We start from the raw sequence: 19,031 nt of genomic DNA, 5'->3' as shown, positions 1-19,031 counted from the left end.
TGTCAGGTGCCATAATGTCTTTAAGATACCATAGGGCAAAAGCTGAAGTGTCTGCAGATATCACAATGAAAAATAATTTGGGGTCAAAGAGATGCCATTTGGCAAAGTAAGTTGAGCCGCCACTAGAATCTCTCTCTAAATACTGACCTACATATGTACAGTAACACTAAAATAATGGAAGCTGAGGGTGCAAGATGGTCTGGGGAGGCAGAAAGTACTGGATTTAGTAGTGGAGGGTCTCTATGAGACGCGCACTTGAAGAGCCACTTCAGTTGAACTACAGCAAAGAGCTGGCATCTCTCTGTTGTGCTTCTTTGGTATTACGCTGAAAACCTGACAATTTCTAGCCTGTAACATAACAAGTGGAACTAAGATTTACATTTAGTAGTATATTTAGTAGTTTAGTAGTTAGCTCACTTTATGGAATTTTGGAACTAAGTTTCTGCTAGCAACAACCTCCTTACCGCCCCTCAGAAATCAGGGGGCTCATTCCACATCCTGCCTCGCTAATGCCTGCTAGGGTTCTTGGTCCGCACACCCCCTTCCTTCCAGGACAGATGCCAGGATATCCCTACTGGAGGAAATTAAGGGAAGCATTCTGGTTGGAAATGGGAACTAGGGTGCTTGCTTTGAAGCCACACGCGCAGAGCAGGGATACTGTTTTCACACCGAGAGTTTTTGGTTTTACACGGGTAGTTTAGTGGTTAGGAGCACTAAACAGCTGGCGGCCTTCATTTCCTAACTCTCTACTCAGTGGCTGTATCATATTGGGCAAATTACTTAACTTTCTGCGCCTAACTTTTCCATTTGTGGAAATGCAAATAACAATATTACGTTCCTAAGAAGGTTGTTGTGAGGAGTATATGGACAAAGTATCTAAAAAAGAGTGCCTAGTACATGGTAAATGCCATGTAAATGTTCACTCTTGATAATATTTACTTAGATTGCACGTTGTAAAAAGTGTATGTTTTAAAACATTACATATATGTACATATAAATGTTTATATATATTATATATGTACATATATATATATATCTTATAAAAACATTTTTAAAAGGAGGGATTGAGGATGATTATCAGAAAAGGAAGCACTGAAATTTCTTCCAAGCGCTTCTCGGCATCATCGCTTTTCCCTCTTTGTGCTATAGACATAGGATCCTTTCTCAACTCTTTGTACCTCCTCATGTCCCCTGCTAATTATCTCTGCTACCAGCAACCATTCTTGCCCTCAGATCATAGCCTCGAACCTCTCACCTCTCTGTGGACGTCTGCAATGGATTCTGTACATCCCTCTGTCTCTATCTTAACCAACGTCAACTCAATCATTGTCTCCCTCTGGTAATTATTTACTAAAGACAAAGATTCATGAAACACCCGTTTTGTGTCCCTGTGTGACTCGTAATCAATTCCCACCAACCTCCTTACCTGATTGACACTGCATAATTTCCCATAAATTTGGAACTTTCCTAGATTGTATTTCTTTTTGAGATTCTGCATGAAAGGGCCAAGTTATTTTATATTTTTTAGGGGTCATACACATAACTTCTAGAGCAAGAAGTTTTTTTGGTTTTAATATGTAAAAAGACAATTTTCTTATACTGGTATTTCAAAGCTGGGAGGATTGCTTGGATAGTTGTAAATATGAAAGTAAGTATCTTAACCTATATTTTCTAAATTCCTAGGTTATGTGTAGGGATCACGATTAGGCATCCCTTCTCCCATTAAGCCTCAGAGTTAAATTTTAAAATCAACACACGGTTATGGTCAGGTATGTACAAAATCATGGTAGGCAGAGCAAACTATTCACAGATTGAAGTAAGTTTTGACTATAAACGCGGTACTAACATTAATGAGAAAGCCAAGCTGAGGAGAGCCTGGCAGACATGGAACAGAAGAATCAGAGTGACAAACACTGACAGTGTTCCTCTAACTCCTAGCCATGAAGAAGCCGCCCTGAGAAACAGATGGTGGTATGTGGCAGATACATCCCTTATTGACAGGTAATCCTGCCAGGCGCAGCCTATCCTGTTTCCTTTGAACTCTGGAAGCGTATAACTCTCCTTGCCATGACAACGTGACATCAGCCAAACTTCTGATTTAGATTCTCAGATAGTTTTCTGTAACAGTTAGAGGATGCACTGGTCACGCCAAAGCAAGCATCCTGCAAACTTAAAAATTACCTACATATTTTATTTAAATTAGTAGTCTGGCAACCCAGTTTATTTTCCAATGTCAGTATTTTCACATCTTAGTTTCTGGATTTCAAAACAGAGAGCTAGACCCTAGACTATAATAATTTCACTAAATTAATGTAGATCTGTGAGAAATTCTCACAGAGAATTGATGAGTTACCATGCATCTGTATTCAAATATTTATAAGATAATGTTTCCCAAATTGTAGATGAGAAATGTTAGGAAATAAAGAAGAATTACAAAGGTTAATGTGAAAAAAGAAGATTAATGATTTCTAAATTGGGTGTAAGTGAAATAAATCAATGATTTGTTTTGCATATCTTAGATTTCCTTTCCATACTTCGTTCTTGCCAGTATGTGGGGAGCCCAAATTCTAAGAGGGAGAATGGAAGTGCCAAATGGCACACAGTTGTATGAAGGGATGACACTGGTCAAGCAAACTAAGAGCTCCCTATATGGAAATCTAACATGGAACATCAGTTGTGGCCAGAATTAAGGATACCATCGAATGAAAATATCCAAGAATTATCTCTGTAAAATCTGAACCTTTAACATGGAAAGAATTCTAACAAATTTCAGATATATGAAATCTATAAGATACTCTCATAATTTTTAATTCTCTTCTCGAATAAAAACATTAATTTCCCATTGAATTACCTCCTTTGCATTTTTTTTCACTCATTCACACAGCACAAGTTTATAGAACATCCGCTAAATTCTAAGAGCCAGGCTGGACAATTGGACTGGAACCACAAAATACAATCTTTCTCTTTGTGTGGAGTTCACTCACATCAAGGTATCTGTTCACTGAGGTACAAACCAAGGACAGGCTCCTGTGTCAGCCTTGTCCTGACTCTGTGAACCAGGCCACACCACAGCCTACCTTGAGCTATGGCAATCACATGTGTGTTTTAATCTCCCTCTCCCTCTCCTGCTTCTTACTCATCTTCTCTTGCCCCAACCCTCTCCCTCCCCCTCCCCCTCCTCTTTCTTCTCCTCTTCTGTCCCCTCTCCTTCCTCCTCCTCTTTCTTTTTCTTCTTTGGTATGCAGTCTTCCTTTTGAGGATTCACCTCCAACACACACAGTCTGCCAGGCGTATAATTCTTTTAGGGGTTTGAATGGGTTCACAAGTTTTACAGAAATAGTTTAGTTTTTAAATTTTAACGATAATTTTATTTTCATAATAATATAAAAGGAAACATTTTGCAGTAATAATTTGTAACTTAAATGTTTTTTTCTTTTCTTTTTACAGAATATATTTCAGCTTCTTCAATTATTTTTTTTTCAAACTGAGATCCTTAGCACCCAGTAGGGACCCAAGGACATAGTCTAAGGCATCCATAAAAACGGGTCCCTCAGAAATACTACTCTAAATCTAAACAGATGATTCCATCCTCTGCCCTAAAGAAATTGTTTACTTAACTAAAACTAAATGCATGGAATTACACTGCAGAAACTAGTCTTTAATCTGATGCTATCTATGGTTCCAGTACAAATTGAAGACAAGGATAAGATGGGTTCTTAAGGAAACAGAAAAGATTACCAGGTCTTTGTGACATTCACATATTGAATACCATGAATTTGTATAATATCACTTGTTCAGCTCTTTATATACAGAAAAAATCCAAGGTTCAATAAATGGCTTAAAATTCATCCCTGCTAGTACTGCTCTTCTTTGCCAAGGAAAAGTTGTTGATTATTTGCCAGAAAAATATCTTCATGCTTTTTTAAAACCACGAACAGCTTTTAAACATGAAGTGTAAGTCAAAGATTATTCAGAATGCCAGCTGTTTAGAGGTATCAATCTATAAAGGAAATTTCTCTTCCATATTTGAGTTCTACTCAGTTTAATTTGGGTAGGTCTGTTGAAATAGGAAATCTAAAGAAAAGTATTGATGAGAAAATGTCTATCCTACCCTTAGAGCCACGCTTACAGCTTGTTAGTCCTGAATCTGGGCATATCACAGAGGATATGAATGTTGAAAGGATATTATATTCTTATCCCTCTCTCCCCCAGAGTGTGCTGAAAAGAAAGGCAGTGGATATCACGCAGATTCAGTGGGAGGCTTGAACCCTTTCCAGAGTCCCCAGACACCATGGTACTGAAAGTGCCAAACTTTTAATTCTAGGTTGCCTTCCTCACCCTAACACAGGACAACAATTTCTTGAAAACAGATTTTTAAGTTCTCTCCCTGTTTTAGTTCTGACCATACAACTTATAAAATATTGCTTCATGATATATGTGTATTTGCATTTAAAGTTAGGAAGTCATTCACTTACCATGATAAATTAGATACAGACATTGTAGCAATTTCTGGAGGACTCTTGTGGCACAGTCTTCTCTTGGTTTCAGAGTAGGGAATGAGTAGATCAGGCAGACAAGGCCACCAGGAATTCTAGCTTGGCCACCGCAATGACTCACAAACCACTTAGTCACTCACAGTCTGAGAAGACCTGGAAAGAAAAGGAAGAAAATGATATCTTTAGTACCAGATCTATATAACTTTTCACAGGTTTATTTCATCCAGGTCAATAGTTTTGTCATGGTATAAGTCACACAAAAGAAAATATGAATTTTTTTCTTAAAATATAAGACATGTCATACACCAAAGAAAATTAAATCAAGTTTGTGATGAGTTGAATGCTTTTTCTTGAAAATAAATTGAAAGGTTAATAAAATGTTAATTCTCTGAAGTAGAGAATACAAGGAGGGAAGAGAATATATTTTTTAGAGGCACTGAACTTTTTCCCCATAGGGTCAATCAATTATGCTTTCTAAATCAGTTTTATATACTTGTGATTAAAAAGATCAGATCAAGATCTTGATTAGTCAGTAGCAGATACTGGAAAAAAAAAAAAGCTCCTTGGCACAAACTGTTGTCCTATCCAAAGCTTTAATAAAAATCATTCATTACTACATCCGAGCAAATGAAAATTTATAATGAGTAACACATGGGAGGTAAGCAGTGTGTTTTTACATAACAAACAGTTCCACACACTTTTTTGCAGCATATACTGTATACAGTGTTCTATGATCTTGAACCAAAAATTTTCTGAGGGTTCAATTAATTCCATGATACTATTTTAGGCACTTTCATTAGTTCAGGTCATTAATCCAGTAGTGTTAACAAACATTCATTGAACATATACTATGTGCATTTAGTCTATCCTAGGTACAGCTCAGGGATAAAGATAAATGGCACATGAATAAGACATTGTTCCTGCCCTCAAAAAAAGTTTTATGTAAAAAAGATACTTGTAATAAAATAGGATAAGAAAGGTTTACACAGAGTACATGGGAGCACAGAAGAGGGGTTTCCAACCCATTCAAGAGATTTGGGAAGGATTTCTAAAGAAAACATGCCCCACACTACTACCACTAGGTTTGGCTGCAAGTTTCAAAAACAAATCTTGAGTCTTAACAAGTCCAAGGTGCATATAGCAACTCCGTGGACACCAGAGATGTAGGCTCCTTTTTTGTTGTTTCATCAATCTCAACAAGTGGTTCCCCATCATGCTCCAAGTAGCTGCTGAGTCCAGGAAGTGTGTCTGCATCCAGCCAGCAGAAAATAGGAAGAGGGAAAGAAGGATGCACCCTAAAATTTACACATGAAATTTCTACTTTCATTTCATTCACTGGAGTGTAGCCACATGACCACTCCTATTCTAAGGGAGACTGGAAAATGCAGCCATTATCCTAGGCAGCCATCTGTCCAACAAAAAACCAAGGTGCCTATTAGAAAGGAAGAGGGGGAAAGTGGGTCTTGTGAGAAAACTAGCACTGTCTGCCATCATGATTGAGACTCTGTGACCTTTACCCCCAATATTTTATGATGCTGCACCTACTGCAAAGTGACAAACATGGGACAGAGGGGAAGTGGAATTGATCCATTGTTCACTGGTAACTTTACATATTTGATATGTAATTTTAAATATCAAACTTCTTCAGTTTTCTTAAGTCATTCCTAGAATCAACAAAATGTTTTTTGTTCCCTACTATTTACAAGGCCCTAAGTACTAAGGACACAAAGATGAATAAAATATAGTCTTTGCTCACAAAGAATTCACTGTCTAACACAGATGCCACCACGTAAAAAATAAAACAAAATAAAATGCGTGCTGAAAATCGTTGTGTACATTCAAAGGTATACAAGAAGCTATAGGGGAACAGAGAAAGTACCATAATTCTAATGGATTCTAATTTTAATAGACCCTGCCTGCTTGTGGCGTAAGCAGCTAGAAAGTCTGTATCTTAAAGCATCTTACAGTCCAAGAAGCTTTCAAGTCCATCCTACCCTTGGGTAATTGTTAACACACATGGGCTTACATCTATTAAGGATATGGGAACCCCAAATTCTGCTCCCCAAACTGGTAACTGCAAACTCTCACAATCTGTATTACCTGACTCTTATCAAGGGTTTGGTTACCACCCCTCCCCTCCCCCCCCCAAAAGTATGTAATACTGTCTGAAACAATTCATCCTTCTAGATATTCTTAATTCTATCTTTAGAGAAACGTATGCCTGGATGTTATTATTTTAATACCTAACTAAATTACTTTTACTGAATTATACTTTGGTGTTTGGCCAAGAGTTTGCACTGAGGGACATCACTGAAGAAAATAATAGGTATCAGCTAATAGCTATCAGCTATTAGGTGAAACATTAGCCAACACAAAAATATTGCCCTCACAAGTACTCAGTGGAAAAATGTGCCAGATCTCAACATAGGGAAAACCATTGTCCTAAATGTCTGGTTTGCCTCAATCTGGTTTGCTTGAACCCTATTCAACAACAGGGGCGCATTATTGCAACTTACGCTTATTTCCTTGCTTTAACTTATGGGAAGCTTTGAAACAAATTTATGATATTTCCTTAAGAACTATATAAGGCCTTGAGGTCTGCTTTTTTAGTGCTAATCCATTTTTGCATTTTTTGCCAACTTTAATCTTTAACCTCTTTTTGATAAACACACACACGTATACACACTATATTTATGTAAATACATATAAAACCATCCCCAACTCTATTTTAGAGTGATAAAGGGCATAACAAAGACCACAGTTCCAGATATGTTTGCTTCTGCAAAATTAGGAAATAACATGCAAAGAAATTTGATCCAGGATCTTTGATCAAGCCATATGAAACTGTTGTTTTTGTAGGTCAAAAATGGTCAAATATTGTCAGTGTACATGGTACTACTTAATATAACTGAAGAGTCGACCAAGACAGCCTCTTATCATTCCCTTCAGCCTGACTAAACTTTAGACAGGCTTTTTCTTGACTGTGGGCCGCTGACATCCCCTTTCTTAGAGCATTCACCTTAGAAAAATTGCCATCGTAAATTCATTCTCTGCCCTTCTTCCAGCCTCTGGCCAGTTTTACAACCCAGGAATGTTCTTCTCCAGGACCTGAGAGCCATCCTTTTGAAATGTAAATGTAAAGGGAGATAGCACTCTATTGCCCACTCTCTGTGGGAGGACAGGAGCTTAACTTTCATAAGTACCAATCAGCAAAGACAGATGCCTAATCACATTGACCAACCTCCCCCTAATATCTTCCAGTATTTTTCTACTAGCTCATCCCAGCACTTAAAAACCTTCCTGACTTTTGTTTCAGCAGAGTTAAGTTCAGTCTCTCTTCCCTATTGTAATAGTCTTGAATTAACTCTGTCTGGTTCATTTTTCTTTAAGAGAGTTTTTTTTGTTCTTGTTGTTTTTTTTTATCTATCTATTTATTTATGGCTGCATTGGGTCTTCGTTGCTGCGTGTGGGCTTTCCCTAGTTGCAGTGAGCTGGGGCTACTCTTCTTTGCCGTGTGCAGGCTTCTCGTTTTGGTGGCTTCTCTAGTTGCAGAGCACGGGCTCTAGGCGCGCAGGCTTCAGTAGCTGTGGTACACAGTAGTTGTGGTGCATGGGCTTAGTTGCTCTGCGGCATGTGGGGTCTTCCCGGACCAGGGCTCGAACCCGTGTCCCCTGCATTGGCAGGTGGATTCTTAACCACTGCAACACCAGGGAAGTCTGTCTTTGAGAGAGTCTTGTTTTTAGTCTTTAAAGTTCAGAAAAATTTCCTAAGGTGCTGGCAATATTGTTAAAAAGCATAATCTTTTCTTAATGTACTTCACCTGCAATCACTATCAACTTGGATTTTAATAAGCTTATATTAAATGTGGATTTGTAAAAAAAAAAAAAAATCTTAAAGAGTTGAATTTTTCTGACTTTAAACCTAGATGTTTATAAAAATAAAATATTTGAACACAAAAAAATTCATAGTGACGATTCAAAATTACAATAATCACTCTTTCATCTTGGTATTCTGGCATCTTTTATTTTTATTTGCATCTTACAACTATCTTATTTATTTCTCCAAGGATATGCACCTTGAGGTACTCAGTAAAGTGTACTGAGTTGAAAAATGCACACAAAAAAAGCCTGCTATGTTTGTACTTTTTTTAATTTAATTAATTAATTTATTTATTTATTTATGGCTGCATTGGGTCTTCCTTCCTGTGCAGGCTTTCTCTAGTCGCGTTGAGCAGGCGCTACTCTTCGCGGCAGTGCGTGGGCTTCTTATTGTGGTGGCTTCTCTTCTTGCGGAGCACGGGCCCTAGGTGCTCAGGCTTCAGTAGTTGCAGCACAGGCTCTAGAGCGCAGGCTCAGTAGTTGTGGCGCACAGGCTTAGTTGCTCTGCGGCATGTGGGATCCTCCCAGACCAGGGATCAAACCCGTGTCCCCTGCACTGGCAGGCAGATTCTTAACCACTGCGCCACAGGGAAGTCTCTGTTTGCATTTTTATGATGCAGAGTTTTTCAAAGGCCTTGTTAGTGGGCTTGTTATTCTCTTAAGTGACATTTAAACAATTCATTGCTTATCAGTGCAAACGTTCCAGAGGAGATATCTTTATGATCTTCAGGCAAGTTTAAATTTTCTGTTTATTGTGATGATTCACAATCTTTATACTAATCCCAGTATCAGTCTCCACACTGAAGTATGAATTTATAGCTTTCAGCCAAAATTCTAGCACTACTAAGAGCCACATTCGCCCCTTTGTCAAAAGGGAAAAAGAGTATGTCTTCATGGCTATAGAAATGTTTCAAAATATATGGAATGATTTGACTGTCCCCGAATGCCCAGCCAGGATTGTAAGTTGTAAGCAAATGCACAGCTGTACCCTTTAGGTTACTCTTTTAGCCCAATGTTAGGGAAAATGGCATGTGAATTTAATACAAGACCCTTCACTTGGCAGATTCATTAAAAATGTGAATAGGGCTTCCCTGGTGGCGCAGTGGTTGAGAGTCCACCTGCCGATGCAGGGGACACAGGTTCGTGCCCCGGTCCGGGAAGATCCCACGTGCCGCGGAGCGGCTGGGCCCGTGAGCCATGGCCGCTGAGCCTGCGCGTCCGGAGCCTGTGCTCCGCAACGGGAGAGGCCACAGCAGTGAGAGGCCCGCGTACCGCAAAAAAAAAAAAAAAAAAAAAAAAGTGAATAATACTTGAACAAAACAGTGGATTATTGGGATTATACTTTAACAAAATAATTCTTTTAATCATTTTATTCATGAATAAGATTCTAGGCTTCAAATCCAGCTGAAAGGAATACTATATTCTCATACGTTCATTTAGTTGAAATTACTTTGTCATTTAGTTATATAGCATTAAAGAATTTTTGTAAAGTGATTTGACTTAAGCAAAAGAAGTGTTTTCATAACCTAGTCCATAAATACAGATACTTTTGTATCTTTAAGATGTTAAAATTCCATGAATATCCGTTTAAGCAATCTACCATACAGTAAAAGTATGTTTTTATATATCCCATACTTAAGACTATAAAAAGTACTTGGAATAGGAAAGGAAAACGATTAAGCGTTTTTGACCATAAACACTATTGCGTGTACATAAGTGAATCACATTGCTTTGCCTACAGAAAAGAGAGCTTGGAGCTCAAAGGTGATACTAAACATTACAGGATAATTTCAAACTGGGTGAGACCATTGGATTTTGTTTAAATGATGGATCGTGCAGGTAATGAGGTACACATATACTCTTATTCCACTAAAGGTATTATAAGAAATAACAGGATAAAGTGAAGAATAAAATGCATTAAGGACAGAAAGAACATTTTTATGCCAAAGATTCAAAATAAATGTTAGCAAAGAGAATGATCAAGAAGATATTAGAATATTTTGAGTTTTACAGAGTGGTTTCCTCTTTATTACCACATCAAATCAAACGCCTTTCCCTTGCTTTCTGGTCCCCCTATAAACTAACACTGATATTTCCAAACCTAGATTCCCTACCTCTGGTTGAGCTTCTTTGCTTACTGTGCTCATTCCTAAGCCCTGACTGTACTACAAAGCTCCGATTCTTCTCCGTGGCCTGATGTTTTCTTTCCCCTCTAGTTGCATGTACCCAAATTCTTCAAGAATCAATACAAGGCCCACATATCCTGTGAATTCTTGTCTCAGTTTCAGGTATCTCTGATCTCCCCTCTTCCCCTCTTTCTGAACTAACCTACATCCAATTTAGCAATTAAAATAATTGAGCATTAAAATGTATACATAACTTTTCACGTATATGTTATTTTTACTTGCTTAAATAGACCATAATTTTGCAAAGGTCAGGAATTGCCTTTTATGTCTAAAAGTATCAAGTATTCTCCAGGTGTTAATAAACTAGTGGACAAAATGCAATGCCTTAGCAGCAATATGATTTGAATGACTGAAAAATAACAGTTCGAACATTAACTTTTTTTCTTATTTTATTCTCTTATTTGTATTACTAATTTCAGGACCTCCAGGACTTCAGGAGAATATAAGTTAATCTTTATCCTTAAAGAGATATCCTATGGATTTCTCCTTATATCAAACTCTTTCTCTCTACCTATCTACTACAGGTAGCCTACATACACACTTTTTTCCTGTACCTTGCTTTTTCACATATGTACATAATTATATGTACACACTTTTTCTGCGCCTTGCTTTTTCACATATGTACAAAATTATATGTCTATATACAATATTTCCTTATCAATTCACATATAGAGATGCCTCATTGCCTTTAAGGATTATAAAGCATTTCATTGAATGGATTTACTCTAACTTATTAGCCTGTCTCATACTGAAGGAGATTCAGTTTGCATCTGATATTCTGCAATTACAAACAATGCTGCAGTGTATATCTATATCTATATCTATCAATCTATCTATCTATCTATCCAGCTATCTATATTACAACGCAGATACATATTTGTGGATAAATACCTGGAAGTAAGGTTTCTGGGTCAAACCGACGCATATTTTTACTTCTGAAAGATACAGGTAAATTGCCTTTCATAGAAGTTGTACCAATTTGCACTCCTACAGGCAGTGTATAAGTTTAATCTTTCTGACATTACTGCTCCTTAGTGTACCAATAAACCTGGTAGATTTTACAAATACACTTCTTGAAGTGTATTCATTGTTCAAAACAGAAATACTGTTCCACACAACCAATTAATCCCTAAGCCTGGTTGATTCTACTTTTGAAATATCTTTGGAACAGGTCCATTCTTCTCCATTCATACCACCTCTGTCCACTGTCTTCTGATGCCTGAATAATAACAATGACTTCATAACTAGGTCCCCTTTCTAGTTTAGCCTTCATGCAAAACATTCTCCCGCAGCACACTATGGGCTGAGTGGTCTTCATGGAAGGCACTCATTTTCTACATAAGAGCAGTAGAGAATACAGAAGCAGAGATGATGATGCCAGACAAGTCTGGGTAGGATTTCCATCTGTGCTCCTTGTAACTTATGATCTCAGGAAAATTAAGTACATTCTCTTGGTTTTCTTTTTTTTTTAAATAGGAGCGTTAATAGTCTTTTTCTCATAAGATTATGGTGAGAATTAAAATAATAATACATAAAAGGACTTAATATTGTCTGGCACATAGTAAGAGGTGAAAAAGTGATAATGGTAATGATGATGATAATGATGAGGAAGAAGAAGAAGAAAGAGGAGACACTGATTACCTTCCAAGTTGTTTTTATACCCGACTGATACCTAGCCCAAAAATACAGTCTTTGCAGAGGGATGAGAAATCCCACACATTGAAACTTCAGATTAGCATGGACGGTAACCTTGGAGACAAGCTAATGCAAAGCTTTATGTGTTCTTTCGCTGCAGCGCAGCTGTCATTTTACTTGTACTAAAGCCATTTCATGGGAGGTATTAGTATTCAACTGAGCATGTCAGTAATTGGTCTAAAAGCATTCATCAGAGGGACTTGGCTATATTTATGATTATCGTAAGTACCCACTTCCAAAATAACCCCTATGTTCAAATTATAGGAAGCACTTATCATAGGCAGAGAAATAAAGGGTTATGTGTCTTAGAGTAATTTTTAAATAAATTTAACACACGAAACAAAGATCCCCTTAAAACTGTTTGAGATTATTTTCTTCAGAATAAATGACCGTACCAGACATTATTAGAATTTTCTGAGGAAAATTCATTTTACTCTTATACAAACTGTAAGGATGGCTTTTCCACCTGTGCTTTCACGCTTTGATCTCATCTTCTCTCGAATCATTATGTAGTCATAAGCTTCTCTGTTCCCTACATCTTCCAACTCCATCTCTTCCTGGTTCTATTCTGTGTCCCTGATTCTTTAACTCTTTCCTTGTTGTGAGTTCAAACTATTCCTTTTTCTTATTTCTTCCCTTTACTGACAAACTCCACAAAATATTACCTACATTCACTGTCTTCTCTTTTTCATCACCCTCTTCTGCTTTCTGCTTTCTGCTCCAATATTCTCATCACCAGTCAACTAGCCAATATTTAATTCCAATAGCCTTCTGTCAGGTGCCACTCTCACTGTTCACTTGTCCTGAACTCTCTTTCTTTGACTTCCAGGATGCTGAAACATCCAGGCTCTCCTAATCCTCTCTGTTCTCCACTAATCTATCATGATTTCTCTGTTTCCTTTTATGTCAAAATTCTTCAAAGTTTTGTCCAATGTGACTTTCCCAGTAGATAATTCACAAAGTTCTACCTATGGATCTGATCTTTATTCCTGACTTCCAGAATCATTTTTTCTGCTTATTAATTAAACAGTTGCCAGATCTTGTGGTGTTGTTGTCGTTATTGTTGTTTTACTACTTAATAATATCGAGTCATTGTTTACTTTTTATTCCTCCTACCACCACCCAAGTTCAAGCTCTTATTATCTTTTGTCTTAACCATCTTTTTTTCCAGATATTTTAAAGCATCTAAAAACATATCAGCAAATAAATAATAAAGCATATTTAAAATCTTAAGATGCACCAGTATTCTAATTGAAAAATAGAGCAAAAAAAAAAATGTTCTTTGGACAGTTCAGTGTTTGATGAGGAACATGTCATTTTCTGGAAAACACTTGAAGACTCTCCCCTGAGCGCTAGTCTTCTCTGATACATAGTTTTCAAATCACTGGTTGGAAATGGTTGCACTGGCTGTGAACTTGTCTCTCACCCTCAATCCATATTAGAAATTAACTTTATTAAGGCAAAGCACTTATGTACACAAATTCCTTGTTTAGGAAACCTCGAATGATTCCCTACCACCTTGAGATCTTCTCCGATATTGTCTATCCTCTATTTTCTGGCTTGTCTTCACTCATGTTGGATTACCATTGTTCAGTGAATGTTTTCACCCTCTGCTGTAGGCCTATCACAGCACTCTGTACACACCGGAACTAGTCAAAAATACTAAATTGAATTCTCAGTTCAAAACTCAAAATTTTCAGGTGTACATTATTGTACTCAAGGGTAGCACTAAATAAATAAGCCTTTTAAAAAGTATGCTACATCGAAACTGCCTAAGGTTTTTAGAATTTACAATACATTTTGATGAGTCACTAAAGGTTCAATCTAATATGGATTGCCTAGTAGAAAGGACTGCCAAAACTCAGTTTAATTAAAAACAGAAAGAAACAAAGCAGCAGAATTTTTTTCTAAATAAATCTTTCAAGTGAAAAAATATCTTAGGCACACTTAACGAATCTTCCAGTAGTCTCAGAAAATAAGCATTTTAGTATACAGAATTAACTTAGGAGAACTGGGGAAAACCAGCCCGGGAGCACAATGCAGTCTAGGAATGTAATATACAGTTGTTGATTTTCCCCTGAAGACTTGCCAGGCATGGCTTCAAGGCTCTTTATGGTTCAGCTCAGGTCACCTTGTTGATCCTCGTCTCAAGCTCCCCCAACCCTGCCCACCCCCTAAGGCCTGGCAACACCGGGCTTCATTTGTTCCTGAGTAAACTGAACACTTTCATGCCTATAGGTTTCAGAACTAACAGACTGGTCATTACGTTCCCACTTCTGGGAATGTCTCTCCTCCTGGTCCTGAAGATGTATTTGTCCTGCAAAGTGCAGCTCAAATATCAATAGCCCTGTTATTTAAAACCTAGTAGAATGATGACCCCTTCATATTTGTACCCTTCTCACGATATACATATTTCTACTGCAATAGTTATCACATTTCACTAGTGTTATGGTTTACCTGTCTGTTAAAGGTGAGCATTGCATGTTAATCATATGATATTATTTAGCTACCTAAGAACTAGTTAAGAAACATGGACTTTGAAGTTTCTAGCCATGGGTATGGGGAGCACCCTGTGTTACAACAAACGGACAGACAACCAGAGAGGAGATATAGTAATATTTATTTAAAATATATTTGTAGGTATTTTAGAAAAACTACCAAAGCCAAAGCAATCCAGTAGTTATGCACCTATCTGAGTCATACTATTTCCTTAAGAAAAATAATTATATCTTAAGTTCTTTTTTTTTCTTCATTCTTGTACTACTTAGCCTGGTTTATTATCTAGAAGGAACAATCAATAAATATCTGTTAAATTGATCTTAGTTGAGTTGCTTTATTATTATGGTCATGCAAATTATAGACTTTTCTTTCTTATTTTTCTTTTGTTTTTCCTTTTGTTTGACAGTGAAGTCATCTGCGTATCAGAGACTCAAACAATAGATATAAGGAAAAACAGCCTACTTCCAAGAGAAGAAATCTTAAATGTTAAGACCTTCTCTGCTGATAACCACTAGTCAGCCCCTACATGTAGGCAATACCTATTTCTTACGGAATATAACATCTTAGAGTGAGGCATTTTTCTCAGATACGGATTACAAGAAAAATATTTGCACGTCATTCTTCGCTAAGGCAAATGTTTTCTTCTTTTGGACATTATTTGAAAATACCTAACATCATCGCAAATCAATTCATTTCTTTAAACAAGTCCTTTCGATAAGCCTGGAGAAGAACTGACTTTTCTCTAATAGCCTTTGACTTTCATTTTGCAGAGATCGACCTCCTTAAACTGAGGAGCTTCCATCATTTGGAGCTGAACAGAAAGTGTCTCTAAACATCAGAGAGTATCACAGAAGGTTCAATGAAGTACACAGTCACCTTTACAGAGGGATGATGTCACCACTGGTGAGATGAATTAGCAATAGAAAAATAGTTCAGATATCCTTCTGAGATGGAAACAAAAAAAGGATTTTCTTAGCATATCATCCAAATTCTTTTTCTTCACAGCAGCGCTTACTCAACAACCTCTTCATCAACTATTTTATTAAATAAAAATTAACTCAAGTCTCAACCCCAATTCTTTATGTTGTTCTAAGAATTCATACCCTTAAGAAATGAACTGTCTGAAATTATGACTCCTTGAATAATGACTGAATGCCTCCTTTGTCAGCCAAAGTTTTATGATTTGAGAACCACAGAAGAGGCAATTTACTTTTCAACATTTCCTTGGGGTATTCAGAGTTATACAAATACATAACCTTTTCGTTTGTTGAATTGTTTGCTTTTAAACATTACTTTAAATTCTCACTTAAAAGGTATGCCAGTTTATCTTTGGATATTTAATGCCCCGGATATTTTTTTCTTATCCTTTTAAAATGCCAAATTTCATCAAGAAAATTAGTGTTTATGAAAATCTGTTAGCTCCTTTTGTCAACTGTTTTCTGTAGTTTACTGGGAAAAACTGCTACAACCTCATTACCAAGAAGCCGCTTCCTCTGTGATCTTCAATTGATGCTGACTTGCATAGTATTTAAATCGTTTGTACCATTTTAGGCTTGAAGTTGAAACTTGACTTCTTACCAGATGATCAATCTCTTTCGTCTTCTTCTTCAGATCTTCAAAGGTGTGTAGTACCTTCAGTAGCATCTACCTGGTTTCAAAGATTATGATGATCTACACTGCATGAGACAAATTTCTAGCTTTTCAAACATACCATATTATGCTTGAGTGACACAGTGAAGCTTTCCAAAACCAATAATCATAATATAGCACTGTGATAGATGTTTTCAAAACTAGAAAAAAGCCTATGCGTTATAGATGGAGACATACACATGACCAGGCTTATCTCTTGTGTTCACCCCTCTCAGTATACTTCCAATGTTCCTTCTAATGAATGGGATTTCCTAGACCTTTTGTGCTCACTAACCTTCTTCAAAGGCTTTTCCATTTCCTTAGAAGACCCTGAAATGACCCTATAAAGAGAACAGCTAAGCTACGATGGAAGAATACATCCTCCTACGTGGATTCACCTACAACTTAAAACACTTCCATTTTTGTACTATATACACTTGTTAGTTGAATTTCTATTTGGATAGTAAATTTTGGGTGAAAATTTCATACAATGTTATAGCAAATATCTGGATAGCAAGAGTTCAGATAGTGAGGGCTATCTGCTTTGCAGGAATATATGTGTTTAATAGTTTCTAATTTAAAATCCTAGAGTAAGAAACATTGCCCAACTCATTCCTCCTAGCTCTAGCCAGAATTAATTGCTGCCGGTTAAGAGCCCCTATTATTGCCTGTAAATGTTTAAAAAACAGAGGGGGAACATCTGCCAAATTTTTATCATATAAATAATTCCACTACAAGGGGGTGACTTCAGTCCACCAATGTGGCATTATTGAAAGCAGAGCTGGGAAGGGATGCTCACGATCAGCTCGGGAGCCATGCTGGTGCGGGCTGGCAAATAATCTGGATATGGGGTACAAATTGTGGAGAAAGAGCTAGCAGACGGGGGAAAGTTAACACAATATATAAAAAATGGAAAGAGAAGCACTGAAGAAAATTCTTGAAGAGATCAGGTGAATAATAGATGGAAGGATGAAGCCAGTACAGAAAAATAGAAAACTTCTGAGCCTTGACTAAAGGAGGTGAGGTTGGCTATAGATAGAGGAACATTTTTACGTATAGGAATGGGAAATTGTGATACTTAAGACTAAGACAGTTCAGAGTTTCCAATCCCCAATCAGGTGGCACTGGGCAGTCAAGATAGAAGAGCTCATGTGGGGAACAGTAGCAGAGGGTGATCAGGGGCAAGTACTAAATAAATATATGTGTATGTGTGCATGCAGATATTTGATGTTCCTATCTATCTTCCCCCACTACACTGGAGTTCCCCTAGAGAAATAAAAGCAACTTACTTATCTTTGTTTCCCTGACATATATCCTAGCTCTTTTAGTTTTCTTTTAACATTACCATTTGTTGATAGGTAGGCATAGGTAGACTGGATGATCAAATAAACATGGAAAAATACGCAGGTATTTCTGAAAGGATGTACTATTTTAAATATTATTTATTTCTCAATCTCATGCAAAACCCATTAACCTGAATTCAAATATCATATTTAAGGTATTTGTTGTTGTTGCAGACAAGAGAGCATTTATTTGGGGAAAAGTCACCTTAGTCCCAAGATAATAATTTTAAGTAAAGGTGCTGGTTATAAAAGAGATTATATACACATAGATGACATAAATACTGGAATCCCTCCCTGCTTTTTTATAGGATATGTAGAACAAAACTTTTAGCATAACAGTTGAATATTTTCAATGCTCTTGAGTCAGATAAACTACCTAAGCTTAGGTCTATCACTTAATATCTTTATTCACAGTTTATGTTTGCTTATTTCTGCAGTATGGATAATGCAAGTTTATCTAAAGTATCTTTGAGATTACAGTAAGATTTGCTATAAACGTTTTGCAAATATCAGTAAAGGTTGAATAAAACAGGCTTTAAGAGAAAAAGTTTGAGATTTCTAAGATTGTAGTAGGCAATATAACTTTATAGCAGTTTAAGTCATTGCTCCCTGCTGTGTTCCTTGGTGCTTTTATATTCTTTATTAATTCATCCATTCACTGATTCTTTGGTCCATATTTAAATGACTGTCACATGAGAGCATTGTTCTATGTGCTAGGAACATAGCAAAAAAATTAGGAAAGAGCTGCTGTCCTCGTGTGGCTTATATCCTATACTGTAGGAAAAAAGCTACAAGAACAAAATAGTAAATGGATATATATATATATATATATATATATATATATATATATAAAATATCAAGAAATGATAAATGCTATGAAGAAAAGCAAAGCAAGGCAAGGGGCCAGTGGGTGATGGGGCCACTATTTTAGATATGGTGGTCAGGGAAGACGCATCTAAGGAGGTGATATTTGGACAAAAAATATAAAAGGGAATGATTTAATCTCCTTTCTAAAGTACTTATGTATTTTTACGAATTTTTTTAAGTTGTATCAAAAATAGAAGTAGGGGATTCAGCAGCTCAGGTAAAACTATACTACTACACTTACCTTTGCTTTCTTAAATAGGATAAAACAAAGAAAATTTATTGGTGACTTGGGTGGCAGTTCACTATTATGATCCATTTAAATCAGAAGCTTTTCTTTCCTTTCCCCCACTGACAGCTGCTCCAATCACAACCTATCTGTTGACTGCTGCTAATTGCTATGATATGAAAATTCAGAGCTATGGTTAAAAGGACTCAGTG

General features: G+C 36.8%; 1 protein-coding gene across 3 annotated transcripts in view; it reads right to left on the bottom strand.

Annotated features, from left to right (window-relative positions):
* The window catches only part of OXR1 (oxidation resistance 1), a 457,600-nt gene that overhangs the window by 370,725 nt on the left and 67,844 nt on the right, over positions 1-19,031 (bottom strand). For 2 of the 3 annotated variants that reach the window (XM_032610521.1, XM_032610526.1), the window contains exon 2: positions 4,476-4,649. In XM_032610521.1, the coding sequence (XP_032466412.1) occupies positions 4,476-4,498 (23 nt within the window). In that variant the 5' untranslated portion in view covers positions 4,499-4,649. The remainder of the gene's footprint in view (positions 1-4,475; positions 4,650-19,031) is intronic. The other variant, XM_032610523.1, reaches the window with a different exon arrangement.

The sequence above is a fragment of the Phocoena sinus genome, chromosome 17, assembly GCF_008692025.1.
Source record: "Phocoena sinus isolate mPhoSin1 chromosome 17, mPhoSin1.pri, whole genome shotgun sequence".
Taxonomy (NCBI): Eukaryota; Metazoa; Chordata; class Mammalia; order Artiodactyla; family Phocoenidae; genus Phocoena; species Phocoena sinus.
Note: the sequence above shows the minus strand (reverse complement) of the source record. Positions and strands in the feature narration are given on the sequence as shown.